General features: G+C 32.4%; 1 protein-coding gene across 1 annotated transcript; it reads left to right on the top strand.

Annotated features, from left to right (window-relative positions):
* Window positions 1–1,029: 1,029 nt before the first annotated feature.
* Window positions 1,030–14,134, top strand: LOC124357565 (endocuticle structural glycoprotein ABD-4-like). The gene is made up of 3 exons (XM_046809482.1): window positions 1,030–1,134; window positions 11,085–11,209; window positions 13,505–14,134. Exons 1-3 carry the CDS (start codon window positions 1,126–1,128, stop codon window positions 13,812–13,814), a joined length of 444 nt encoding a protein of 147 aa, XP_046665438.1. The 5' UTR covers window positions 1,030–1,125; the 3' UTR covers window positions 13,815–14,134.
* Window positions 14,135–15,041: the final 907 nt, after the last annotated feature.

Raw genomic sequence — 15,041 nt, 5'->3', positions numbered from 1 at the left:
AATGTCCATCCAAACGTTTTTAGTTTTCCTGTAAAGATTATAATTTTCTTTAATATTATGGTAATGAAGCACAAAAACTATTTTTTCTGAATGACAAATAACAGTATAAATACTATAAAGAATACGAATGTGTATTTATTATATTTTTAAATGAGATACATTCTATAATTCTATTAAAACTAGGATATAAATGTTTTTGAGGAGTAGTATAGTTCTACTGGGTTAAAATAATTGACAATCCATTACAATCAGCATTCTAAATTCCATTTATTGCATGAAAGACTTAAACTATCAATAAAAATAATTGCTTTTGAAAAATATCAGTTTTTAAAAGTTATAGGAAATTTTATATTATTAATAATATAAGATACTTCTTTAGGAGTAGAAATTATTAGAGTTAGTTATGTTCAATATATATTCCCACGATTAGTTTCCAGAAGCAATGAACAATACACATTCCAGAATTAAATCCATAAGTAAAGATGTAAATAAAGTGTACGTTATATTTTAGTATATCCACCGCTCTTCTAAATCTAATGCGTACTTTTTAATGGCAATGGAACAAAAGCTATTGTTTGAAATGCTCTTTGTTTTTCTTGAACTCAAAGGAGATTCAAGTAGTAAAAATATCTTCTTCTCATTATATTTTACTACCTATCCATCTGATCTTTATGAAAGAGCATTCTTACCTTTAAACGTAATAGGCACTAGGGCGAACAAAGTAGGACGTAAAATCCTGCATTCTTTTAATACCAATATTTTACGATTTAGTTCTGATGACCCACTGAGCTTTTACAATTACGGTCCATGGGTCACGGAACTCTTAGCCACAAAGCATTACGATCTTCCATTAACATAACGCCTACTCATCCCTCACCCTTGTCCACAAAGAGGGCTGTAAATTATCGAAATAAAACTTTATTACACAATGTTTTTATAATTGGCCCTGTAACAGTACCGGAGTGAAGGTTATGTTTGACTAATCGATTACGCAGCAACAGAACAGCTGATAGCATTGTGGGAGGGGGAGGGGGAAGCGCCGCTGTACTCTAAGGGTATAAATGGTGACCGGCAACCATGGACCGGCACTTCTGTCAGTGAGTGACGCCAGAGGACACAGTCATCATGTACACGGTAGGCCATGGTGTGGCAGTGTGTGTGACAGTGTATACAGTGTAGTGGCGGGTGTGACGTGCTGTGCCTGCAACCACCGGTGCTAAGGACGCGGATACTCATATTACGTGTACTAACACGCTATTTTCCTTTTTTTATTCTTTGACTTTTTACTTGAACGTGGGCTATATTTATTCATTTAATTATTTGTTTTAATAATGTTTATTTACCTGTAGAACTTGTTTTTTCTTTGAATAGCTTTATTTAATTGAGTTTATTTGGAATATAATCTAATAACCAACATCTGCCGCGAACGCTAGTATAATTCTTTGAAAAGTATACAATGGTGTTTTTATTTTTATTTTTTAACCATAAATACTTTTTTATTTACAAACAAAAAATATTTGTCGTGTTTTAATACCTTTTATACATTTTACTATAAACAGATTTTTAAGATCTGAATTATATAATTTAATGACAGTTTGTAGATAATAATAAATCATTATAGCTATTATAAATAATAGTTTATGTTCGGATACAAAATAATTTGCATGGCTATGAACAAAAAGTATCCACAGATACTCAAAATTTTTAACCTAGCCACAAATAATATATAATATTTATTTATTTCCTGAAAATTAATCTATATTTGTATATTATTGTGTACCCACAATTTAATACTAGAATTAATAATTCTGTAGTTCACGATTGATTCGATATTAAAAAAATCTAAATTGAAACTAATACATTTATATTTATCCAAATACAAAATTGATTTTAAATTTTTAAGTAAAGTTTCCACATGTTTTCAATGAACTCGGTTTGTGAAAGATTTAAAAGAGTTCAACATTATTTTAGTATTTATAGACAAAATATAACTTCAAATATTCGGTACCTTATTTTGTGTTTAGAAATTTAGTGTTCATTAGGAAAATGAGGCAAATTCAACGGGTAAAAACCAAACGTTAATTTATTTCCCATAAAAATCAATTAAATCCCCTTCTTTTCACGGATTAAAATCAGAACACATTTTATCATCTATAAAAAGTTCAGACATAATGATCGTTTTCCTTGTTGTGTTGCAAATAATTCAAATGCAGGAAGTACAGGAATTCAAAGCCTCGTGCTTCGTAGACCGAAACTCATTGAACACGTCTAGTTCACACCATTACGATTTATCAAGTTAGGAGGTACAGGAAAATGGCGATAATATACGAAATTTGCATCCTCAATGACCTTACAATGGATACAATTATACGAGGAATGATTGAGGAAGCGCAAGGGCAGGCACACGCTCACACCCGCAACCAAGGCCGAGGGCATCCTGTCATCTCATCATGACGATCTGTTAATGTACTTGCATTATTGCGGACACTCTTAACCACTGAATTGCATACTTGCAATACCTAGTAATAGTTTGGGAGTGATTGCATGGTTGGCTTACAGTAGTTTGTAATTAATAATAACTGTTATTACTACAAAAGGAATAATAGAGATATGGTTTACTGGATAGTATTTACTACCATTACTTTTAGATAATGTCTATAATTACTTTTGCTAAATAGTTTTTTGCGTCTGTGAACAATTTTGACTGACCTCTATCTACATAATTATATATATATTTTCATATAGTTTGTCTTAATTTCTATTATCTAAGTTTCATTACCTTTCATAAATAAATACGTTGGCACAAAGTTAACTTTAGATAAATTTGTTCTTTCTGAAATAATGTTTAAAGATTTAAGTAAGCTCTCTGTAAAATTCGCATAAAAAGCACGATATTCATATGATTAAAATTAACGAGTGGGCTACCCACGATTTACAAAAAATATGCTCGTTCCCTTGGCTATTTACATGACGTTTTCTATTTCTAAAATGAGGTTTAATCACATGTTTGCTTAACTGAACAAAAGTATCAGTATAATAAGGGTTGTCCAAATAGTAGTCTATAACATTCGCGTATTTATCATAATAGCTGGTTCAAAGCTACTTCCTCGAAAATCACAGGGCCCCAAATACTCTAAACTATATAATCCGTGTATTTATTAAAAGAGTCTCCACTGTTATAATAAAACTAATATATGTATAAACTGCATGACTGTATGGATATACTCGTAGTAAAGCTGCTTTGACATGGAAGCCTTCAGTTATTCAGTGTAATGTGAAAACCATCCACTTTATGTTTTATTTCAATTGTCATAACATATAAATTTAAAATTTTAGCCAATCACAGTTCTTTTTAAAATAATTTACATAAAACAATATAATTCATAATTATTAAGTTCTTTAATGTCAGGTTTCAAAATGGAAGATTTAATATTTTCCATAAATTAGAGATAAAACATTAACATATAAAATATTAACATAGTTAGATTAATTAAAGATTGAGACATAGTTTTTAAAATATGTATTACATTTAGAATATGTGTTCTTTGTGTAATTAAATTGATAGACTATACTGTGTAGCATTTAAAAAAATGTACAAATCGCTTTATACAGATGTTCAATGCTTACATTTTGCATCTACAAAGTAACATTCTTTAGTGAGGTATAAAATAAAATATATTCTTTAATAGAATACTTATAAAGAACCAACAATCACAGGAATAACTATTCAACACTGTTGTAATCGGGGTCGCGCAACTAGTCCTTGAGCAGCTTGATCATTTTTTCTTTTGGTTTCATTAGGAATTCTGCTGCACGTGCTTTGGTTTTTAACAGATTCTTAGAGTGGTGAAAAAGTAAGATACGTAATAGCTAGACACACATGTTTTCTCTGTACTCAGATTTCCGGTTAAGTGGTTTTTATATTTTTTAACTCCTCTTGAAAGTACGTAGTAGTGTTTAAGGCCGCAGACTTCTACAGGTTGACCTTACCTTGTTTAGATTCTTTAATCTTACGGTTTTATAGTTTTTATTGCCTTTGTAAAACCCTACACTTCTGAATTATTTATTTTATTTTAAATACATTTTGAAACACGTGACACTGACCGAAAAAAAATGTTAATTGTAAAGAATTAATTTTCACCATAAATACAATTTATTAAAAGTGTAAAATATATACTGAAGAACTTTCATGAAAAAATAGATTCAAAAAAAGAAATATTTATTATCTTGGCTCCAGACATGGAGAGTGTAAGACCCCAGATTCCTTTTAACGAAAAGGGCAGCAGTTGTTAAAGATTTTAAATACCAAGTGTATACATTTCCAACAATAAAGTCATCTTAGCTCGGGTTGTACTAGACCGAGACTGACAATATTGTTTGTAAAAGTACATAGTGAGTAAGAGCTATTGCTTTTATATTTATCATAATTATTACTGTAGTAAACCTTATACAATACACTCAAGGTAGATTGCCACATGCGAATTACAGAATAATCTACATTTTCTAGTACACGTTTCTGAAGACGTTCCGAAAATGTAAATGTTGTTGACCGTATATGATGGACTATACCAGACTCAAATTGCACCCCTTAAACATCTAATTAAGGTCAATAGTATATCGATAATGTTGAAGGTTACCAATTACGGTTGATACTTTTACACAGCTGATAAAACAAAACCCACATACATGTGATAATTTACATTCACATCTCCATCTCTAAAAGACTGCTTGTAAACGGCAACCTTTCACCCTTGCAGATGAGCACGCGATCAAGACATAACCATAAAAGTAAATAATTTAGCTATCTTTATTATCACATATGCATACATGTATAAACACTGCTAGGCCTAATTGATAATGAAGCACGCTACCAAATTGATTAGCATATGGTTAACATTTGGCCGGGGATCGTGACGTAAGGACCGTGAGAACTCAAACCTGAGACCACAATTAGGGTCTTAGATCGTGGCGTGTCGTGCCGAGTGTTGTCCTGTGTTCTGAGGCTGGTCCAGTCTGTTACTCGGAGAAAGTAAGGGGTCACTAAGAAATTAATAAAAATAAACATTATTTTATTTAATATAGAAAAAAAATAAATTTTTTACTGTTAGCATCACTGTTTTTCCATAAGCTAAGAGTCATCACACACCAATGACAACACAGTTTTCACACGTAAATACCTTGTAATAACCGGTTTCAACGTAACTGTCCAATTAGCAACACTTAATTTGGCCCAGTCGTGACTCTTTTGTGAATTAACAACCCACTCCGTCAAGTGGCTATACTCAATTTTAGGAATTTCCTTAGCACATTTTGAATTTCGTTCCTAAGCGTTGATTTGGTTGATTTATATTGCATAGTTTGAAATATATAAAATTTTTAATCCAAGTTATATTCATGAGGGGGATATTTGGGGATCTTTATTTACACTAAATAAACAGTCTATAATCATACAGTCATCGCAATGTAGCTTAGTACTAAAAAATATATTAAGATCAAGACATGTATTACGAATAGCCTTTATCAAAAAGCACGTGCATTGCAGAAATGTAATTCATACATTTCTATAACACAATTTTAGGGGAAAATATACGCAGGAGGTTGAGAACCTTAATAAGAATCGAGTCACTGAACTTGGCCATGATTGCATCAGAGCGCTAGAAGCGCGCATTCTACAGCAAGAAAGTGAAATGGTTCAGAACAGGTTCAGAGAACAAGTTCACGGTCACATAACCGGTCTCGCGGACGACACTAACCAGATCTGATAATCGAGCGGTTTAAGGCAAATTAGTCTCTTGTCAGATGTCATGACAGATTACGTGTGCGCTTCTACATCAAAGATAGTATCTAAAATGGTGTGTTACGTTATGGTTCTTTAAATGCTGTCCAATTAGTAACAGTTACAGAGGTAATAAATGATCTGTTTGAGGTCGAGCTGTAGACAAAGTTACTCTAACTTCCATCTGAAATAACAGTATATGTAAATTAATTTCACACTCTAGATTAAGATTTAAAGATTTTAATTGGTAATTTAAAGTATTCAAACAAAAGAAACTAGTATTAATATTCCATAATATATGTGTCTTTCAGTATTGGGTGAGCGTTAGCAAAGCCTATCATGGAAAATAATGGAAAAATGTCATTTTTGGCTCTCTGTCTGTTTGTCTTCTCTCACGATATTTTGAGGAAGAGCTGAATACAAGAATATAAATTTCCATTTCTATATAGTCATTAACAAGTCCGATTATAGTAGATGTCACTTCATTTTGGCTGAGCGTTAGTGAGTAATTTTCCATTTTTATTACGGTTAACAATGAAGGCAACGAAAAAATAAAAAAAGTTTTCCAACAAACTCAGTACAGTTATATGTCGTTTTTACAAGTAACGTAGCAACTTATGTTACCTAACTGCCCCAATTCATATACTATTACCACTTCATAACTTTGAGTGTAAACTTTTATTATTTAAACACTGCATTGAAAACCATCTTAGTTATCTTAATGTGCATTTATGATGTGGCAAAATAGCTCTATCTAAATAATTATTTAATTACAATATCTAGATATATTTCATCTGTACACTTTAATTTTTAATCTTACATAAAGATAAATAAGGATTTGGTTCTGTGTCTTTGAACCCCATCTCTCATTAGGCTGGCCCGATTTCGATTTTCTCTCTTGGGGATTGTAAAAATGTTACTCTATATAATTGTGTGTCTCTTTGTTTGTATGCAGGACATCCCGAGGATGAAAAGACGTATAATCTTGAAATTTTGCATGAAACTTTAGTGAAGCTTGTTACGCAAAACGTGGTGTGGCGTATTTAGAAATGAAGTTTGATGCAAAATTTAAAATCTACCTCACTTTATGGTACTACTTCTCTTTAAAAAAAAATCACTGTCTCTATCAGAGTAATTTAGTAATGCTTTAGAATACTTCATTGGACACAGCCTATTTTCTATTAAAGATTTGAAATTAAAATAATAATTTTATATATTAATAAAAGCGTAATGTTAAATTTTATGCTTTTCCAGTAGGTATGTTTGAGCAATACCGTACACAATTTTCAACTATTTAAAAATTTTCAAATTCTGAGAACTTTTAAAGTGGTATTTAAAAAATTTTTTAATTAAAAAATCTAAATAGTAGAGAACTACTTCAAATAAAAACAATTGCTCACGATTCCTTGAAAGGTTTGGCAAAAACCCATTTTAATTGTTACAAACTAAAAGCTTGACAAAATTTAACGTGTGCAATAATAAAGAGTTTCCTACGATCTGTGTTATCTGTTGAAGTGTCATATTTCTATGTCACATGTGTTCATACTTATAGAATTGGAAAAATAAATTATAGAAATTTCCAGGTTAGTAGTATACTGACACTGTGTATGTGCAATATACGAGTTCATGACGAAATCGCGGGAAACAGTGTCTTGAAGTAATATATCACATGTCTGAACTCTGTATATACACGAACAATGACCAGGCCGAATGAATAATGAGATAACGGCAATCTGAGAACATTTCTGAGACAACAATGAATAATTAAATAATCAGCGTGCGATGTTTACGCAAATGCCGATTTCTACATTGCGACATGAACTTGGGAACTGAGAGTTGCCTCTGATCGCAAGGTCGTGAGACTTGCACGCTTCCACGTGCAGCAACTGTGAGGCGGACACGTGCCTACCCTTGTACAGAACTAGCCTATGTCTGTTTGTTTGCTATAATGTTACTTTAGAGTCTTCATTGTTCTAAAATCATTTACTGGAAAAAAATTATCAGTGACCTACTGATATTCTTGCAGCGTTATTGCAACAAATATACCCATCTTTTCAATAGTGTAAATAATTCAGCTGATATTAGATTTAAAATCTAAAACTTAGGAACCTTTAAACAACCTATAATATTCATACAAAATTGAAGTTAAATTCTCAAAGATCTCATAGCTTTGTGCATTTTATTGATTAAAAATTTTGGCCATTTTGATTAATAAACCAATAAAACAGACTATCAAAGCACTCAATAACGAATTTATTTACCAAACTTTTTCCCGATTAATGGCATTGTACCTTTTGCTGCCTTTTGAACTTTTAACCCTAAATTAGAAATTTAATTTTTTTAATCTCAATTTATTATACTTCAGAGCTTCCTTATTTCTGTTGCTTTTTATTCTTGGTTCAAAGCTTGTTATTTTTGATGGATGATTTGGAAGAAAGTAGAGTTTAGATATTTGCCATAGCTGCTGTTACAAAAATAGAAAATTATTTCAGAAATTTGTTAACATTCAGTTCTGAAGGTGTCAATAAACCTTTAGACGCAAATTTAAACATACTAAAAGTCCCAAAAGATGAATTTTTAAAAATGGAATATATATAAAAATTCAATTTTTATGGAATTATATATATATATATATATATAATATATATATATATATATATATATATATGTTGTACGTCAAAAACCTAAGAACTGGTAAGTCAAGACTGGTAAGAATTAATTCTAATGATTTTACTAAGAACTAAAGACATTAACAATAGATGTATTTTTGCGCAGGAAAGGTAAAATAATACTCATTTTTAAATCATAAACTAACCTTGCACATAAAGAGTTTCCTACGTGTCAATCAACATGAATAAAACCCTTGTGTAGTTACAATGTTTGAAGAAATCGTGTATTTGTTCGTAGCCCTAGTTGTGCACAGCATAACTACAAACACATCCCAAGTACTCTCTGTAAGTAGATAAGTGTTCTGAACCTAACCGCAGACGGAAGGATCCCCATGACATATAGAGAAGGTCTCGTTCCGCCCACACGCCCACTTTCGCCAGCTCCCGACAAAGAGATAAGCGATTAGAAACCAATCCGAAAACAATCAATTACATAAGTGTCTGTACATTATAGTTCCGCCAAGAGAGGAGAGCATTTGTAACAATGATTCGTTATCTGAGACTATTGAACAATCGTGCAGCCTTTCTACCTCACCACGCCGTGCCACACAACGTGTGGAAAGGTGACTCCCCCCGATGTTACACAATGGGTGGTTCCGACCGCCAATCATATAAATTCCATTCTTGGCTTCTCAGGCAAATCTCTTATCTGATTTACATTTATTGGTCCTTTTGCAATAAAGATATATTCAATGGACATTCAATTAAAACTTACCATATTATATTATTCGACATAACTACATTAAGGGGGTTCGGTATGCCCTATCCTTCCAATGTTAATTAGGCCAATTTTATGTACCTTTTTCTCAGAAACCTTTAAAGCTATCATCATCAAACTTTAGGACACTACTATTTAGACCTTTGTTAACATTTAGAGCGGAACAAAGTTAAAAAAAGAAGTTTTTATTTAATTTGTAGTAAATAAAACATTTATTAATTTTTTGTAAAATAATTTATAATTATAATTTTATTAATAAAAATTTAAAATAGATTTTTATAATGTCTTCCGCTCTAAATGTTAACAAAGGTCTAAATAGTAGTGTCCTAAAGTTTGATGATGATAGCTTTAAAGGTTTCTGAGAAAAAGGTACATAAAATTGGCCAAATTAACATGGGAAGGATAGGGCATACCGAACCCCCTTAAATCCCCAAATTACATTATTGCACCTTTTGCCAACACAATTTATTATAATTAATATGGATCAACCCTGCCGTTTTGCGATCTGCCCAGTTTCAGGAGAAAATAATGTATGAACATACACAGAGGTATTAAACCCCAATCATATATGCAATTTTAAATACATAAATTTGAAATGTACATTTTAAATAAATTCCATTATTAAAGAAGGCAAAATTAATTTTATTTTTAATCTTTAGATTAAAACAAAAGCAATTATATATTTTAAAACTTGAATGATTTCAGTAGTAAACTCGTTGGGTTTTGTTTCGATATAGCGTATTGGATAATTAATTAATTTATAGATTTAAAATTTAGTTAATATTGTTTTGGTTTTCGAAGGAAAGTACTATTTTTAATAGTTGAAGTAAACTGTTATATTAGTGTCTCATACGTCCTACATGTATCAAAATAAATACTTCCTTACATCTAGAACAATAGAAACAAGTCTTGAAGACATAATCATTTGTAGGAACAAACAGCTGTCAACATTCCTGAGCCCAACACGCGTCACGTTTCCTTGCCACTCATTCTTCGCAGCTGCTATCCCCACACGCTTGCACAAGGCGCTGTTGGTTTATCAGGTTTAACACGTGGTTACGCCACGAGATTGCCTGGGAATATTCAGTTTTGTGACTCATCCCTCTCCGTTGCAACATCGGAGCCTGTGACATAATAGACATTGACATTTGCTAAGTATGTCAGGTCAGAGTCCTATTGTCCACACATACAGTCTTCTCGCATTGCTCAGCGAGGAATCCTGAACAAAACACTTCTATATATTCCTGAAATATATAGAAGTAGAACACAGGAATATAAGGGTTTTGGTGAATTTTAATTATTCACATCATTAAAATATCACTAAGAAATCCAATGTTATGTGTTACGCTAAGGTTTGGTTCTTCATGTTGTTGGGAAACATAAAAATGTTAATAAATAAATTTGGGAAAACTAATAAGTATTTAAATATACTCTGAGAATTGGCACTCAAGACATGTTCGAAATATATGTATCGTTTTAAAGCATAAACTTTTAATTTTAATCATAAAGAAAATCAAATGTATTTTGAAGGCATCGCTCTAGTGTGTCTTTAAAGTTATTTAAGTAAGTATTATCAACATAATCAGAAAGCAGGAGAATTTGCTTTACAATATAATAACATGACGCAAAATGGGTATTAAATGTAATGTTCCAGTATCTTTGAAAAATACTTACCTGTTATGATTATTCTTATTATTTAATTAAAAATCTTCTGGTGTCAGGCATTCATATATTTTATGAAAATTATTGGTTTAAAAGTACTGAAACATAACGATACACATTAACTGAGGATTGCTAGTTTGTCTTTTATAATTTACGCAGTACCATTGCCTTAGAAGTTGGATATTATGCAATGTTTCCTATTTTAGTCACTTAACGTATTTTAAATGATAGTAGTATAACCTAATGTTTTTTTTTACAGATTCTCGCTTTCTGTGCACTCCTTGGAGTGAGTCTTGCCGCCCCCCAGCAACCCCAGACCTCCCCCATCCCCATCATCAAGTACGAGAGCGAAGGCCCAAACCCTGATGGAAGCTACAGATGGGCGTAAGTTTATTATTACTGTTCAAAGTAAAATAACGCTTTAAAATTGTTACTCACGTTGTTAATAATTTTTATATTTATTTCTATAAATTAAATTTGTCTCCAATATTTAAAGTTCTTTAGAGAAATGTGTCATTGAAAACGCGGTAAAGCGATGGAGGGACAAATTAGAATATATTTGCATTCTAATAGCCAGTAACAGCTGATTTGAATAACCCAAGTTAATAAATCCCATATCATAGGCAGGACGAGTCTATCCCCGAGGCCAAAGTCAAACAAAATAGCTATGCTCGTTCTTTAAGTTTCATTATTGCTGTAGGAATCCATGTTCCTATGATAATACCATCACTCGTTTCGTAACTTAGTCAAACCCCGCGGTGCACTCTCGACACGCTGCACGTGAACACTAATAACACGTCTCTTCCTAGCCCTTCTCTTGAAATATTCCCCAAAACCTGTTTGGACGTATCGTTTTACATTCTATTGCCATTCTTACAAATTAACCAAGGTTGTCCTTGGCCGGCTGCCCGGTTGCTCAACCTGTTGACCCTGCGGACCTTTTCTAGGTGCCATCCCGGCCATCCTTGGTGTCCCCGATGATTAATGGAGCCCCACAGATTTGATTACATAGTAAAGCGGTGCCACAAAAGGCATAGACTGTTCGCTTTTGTCTCAGTTATTAATCTTAGCCTTCTTACTTTCAATTTATTTGTTTATTACTTTGCAAAGGTTTAGAAATCTTTTGTTCAATAGGCACAAAACATTAATTAAGTAGCAATTTGACAAGATACTAATATCCTGGTAATATTTGGCCTTAACTTAAATACAAATCAATGTAAATAAAATATAGCCTTAGTAAAGTAACAATAAACTTAGTAAAGTAGAACTATACTAAGTGTTGCGGTAGATAGCATAATCCCTACACTTTTAGTAGTACTACTAATTTTTGAAAAATACAGATTAGAATATAAAAGTTATTACAATATGTTATTGAACATAGGTAATACGTCCATCTGATTGATTGTTTACATTCTTTTTGATTCTATGAATATAGAAACTTTTATTTCGAAAACAAACAATAAAATTGTATAGGTCTACTCATGTTGTAAAATATAGTGGTTATTATGTTAGACATTTCCTCAGATCTCCTGTGAAATCGGCATAATACCATAGATGTATTTGAGAGCCACATTTTATACCGCAATTTCATGTTATACACCAAGGCTTAAGCACTCCTTCAGGTAGTTCTTTTTAATATCTCAGGACTGAAAAATCTACAATAGGCATGTCAATTATCGGTATTAAATAGATTTTTCACTATCTTCCCCTCATCTTACTAAGAATTAGTGACATTACGTCTAGTCGTGGTATTCTTATTGAATCTTTGCATTGTAACTGAGGTGGTTATTAATATAACAGACTAAAGAACAGACACGTGAAAGAAATATACTTACGATTCAGTTTTTTAGTGGTGTCAGAGTTTTAGTATATCTTCTTAAAGTTATACATTTTCATTTTTATAGCTTTCATCAATACAATTTCACATTTAGGTTACGATTATGCCACAACTTTACATTGTAACAAAATTAAATTTATTTAAAATACATTTTGCCCATGAAATATGTTTCTGTTAAATGTTAACCATAGAAGTTAAAAGTTTAATTAAATGAACAATAACTGTTAAACACATGTGTTTCTAAAAAGTACAGATATATCCGGTAAGCAAGAACCAAATCGTGCTTCTGAGACCATGCAATTAGTATCTAAAGACTCTGAATAGAAGGAAATGTCTGGGCAGCATTCATCAGTTTCCAGCCATTACACAAAAGTCATCGGTGACAATGATGGTTCTAGTAGCTAATGACGGCGTTCAGCACTCGGCCCGTGAAAGCCACAGTCATGGCGAGCCCATATCATCCACAGTTGATTCGCCCATTGTACACAAGTGATCTGACATAACCTCTTACGTGGCAAAGTGACTTCATCAATAACAAGGTGTATGTGCACCTTGAAAGCAGGCACAAATCCTTTAAGTTATTAAAGTGTTCTATAAAACTGTTCAACGATTCTTTGTTTTAAGTTTATTTTTGACGATGGAAAGGTTGTGAAGGAAACAGGATTTTCCGGACATTGCCATCGTTCAGTGAATTATCTTTCAGTGTGTTACTGATTTTTGGTTTCATTGAACAATGGCAAATGTCCGGAAAAATCCTTGTTCAACGATGCTTTTTATTATTATAATTTATTATACTAAATTTATAACTAAATTTTGAACTTATACTTGACATTTGTGTTCAGATACGAGACCGGTAATGAGATCCAAGCTGAGGAAACAGGATCCGTGAAGAACTTCGGAGTCCCCGACCAGGAAATCCAGAGCGCTATTGGCTCCTACAGCTATACTGCCCCTGACGGAACAAGGATATCCATAACCTACACCGCCGACGAAAACGGTTTCGTACCCCAGGGTGCTCACCTTCCCACCCCTCCACCTGTCCCCGAGGCCATCCAGAGGGCTCTTGAGTACATCGCGGCTCATCCAGAGGAGAACGGTATCGACGGAGCCGGTTCAGCACCTCAACCAGCCGTCGTCAGTCCCAACTTCTGAACGCCTTCTAGTGCCAACTAGAGAACGATTCTTGAAGCATGGACCAAAGTTATAGTGACCTGTTGTGAACGGCTCGAGCTCAAAACGGGGTGTTCTTTCATAACTCTCTTGAGTTAAATCTTTAGAATTGTGCTGATTTTAAAGATGTAACTTGAACAAATCAAAAACTAGTTTAAGAGATGGCACATGAAAAGCAGTACCGTAGCTTTTATGATACCTGTAATATATCGTTAGCCACCTATGTAATTTTATATACTCTACTTTTTTACTGTGACTTCGAAAGTGTTAAATATTTTTTTAATAAATTTTAAAACCTTAAACTGGATTGTCCATTTCCCAATATCCCACCAAGTACGTAAGGTCTACTATTTGCAAAACATATATATATAATGGTCTTATTGCACACATTAAAAGATAAAGATAGTTTAAATGTATATGCATGTATATATTTGAAGGCCACTTATATCAAACCATCAAAACAAAATATTTATGATACAAAGAATGATTGGTTGTTTGTAGTGAGTTCCTGTTATGAATAAAATATTGTGTGTGATTGTTCTAAATAAGAACAAGATTGAGTTTAAAACATGATATAACAAATCTTTTTACTTTGTAAAACAACGGTTATGCAAACTACAAGGAATACATGATTACTTACATGGTACTTAGTTCAAGATACATGTGGTAACTTTTACTTCAGTATTTGTTACTTCTCAAACTTGAATTAATTTAACATACAATTCGGTTTTATTGACAATACTGAAAATATGCATTGAGTATTATCAATTGCCTTCAGTCCTGCTAAGAAAATTGCACAATATTTTGTCCATAATAATACTCGATTTTTGCGACCAAAACTGTTTAAATGCTTTCGATTATTAAAAATATAGAACTATATGCTTTAAAATTGCAGAAGTCTAAGCCGTTAGGTTGGTCCTTGACAGCAAAGATTAAACTGAATGACAGCAAGTAAATTTAAAAAGAACATATTGTATTATTGCTAAGATTTACTTGCTAGTAATATTGATAGCGTGTTTGTTCTGCGAGTAACGAAATACCTTCCTTAATTGTAAAAATTAATGATTAACGATTGCAACAACCGCTAAGTTACCATATGTGTAGTTCCTTTACAATAACAAACTGTATTCACAACTATAAAATGAAGAACTGTATCTAAATTTCAACAACATCATAACTTTATGTTCTTCTGGTTAGATTTTAGCGCAG

The sequence above is a fragment of the Homalodisca vitripennis genome, chromosome 3 (genome assembly GCF_021130785.1).
Source record: "Homalodisca vitripennis isolate AUS2020 chromosome 3, UT_GWSS_2.1, whole genome shotgun sequence".
Lineage (NCBI taxonomy): Eukaryota > Metazoa > Arthropoda > Insecta > Hemiptera > Cicadellidae > Homalodisca > Homalodisca vitripennis.
Note: the sequence above shows the minus strand (reverse complement) of the source record. Positions and strands in the feature narration are given on the sequence as shown.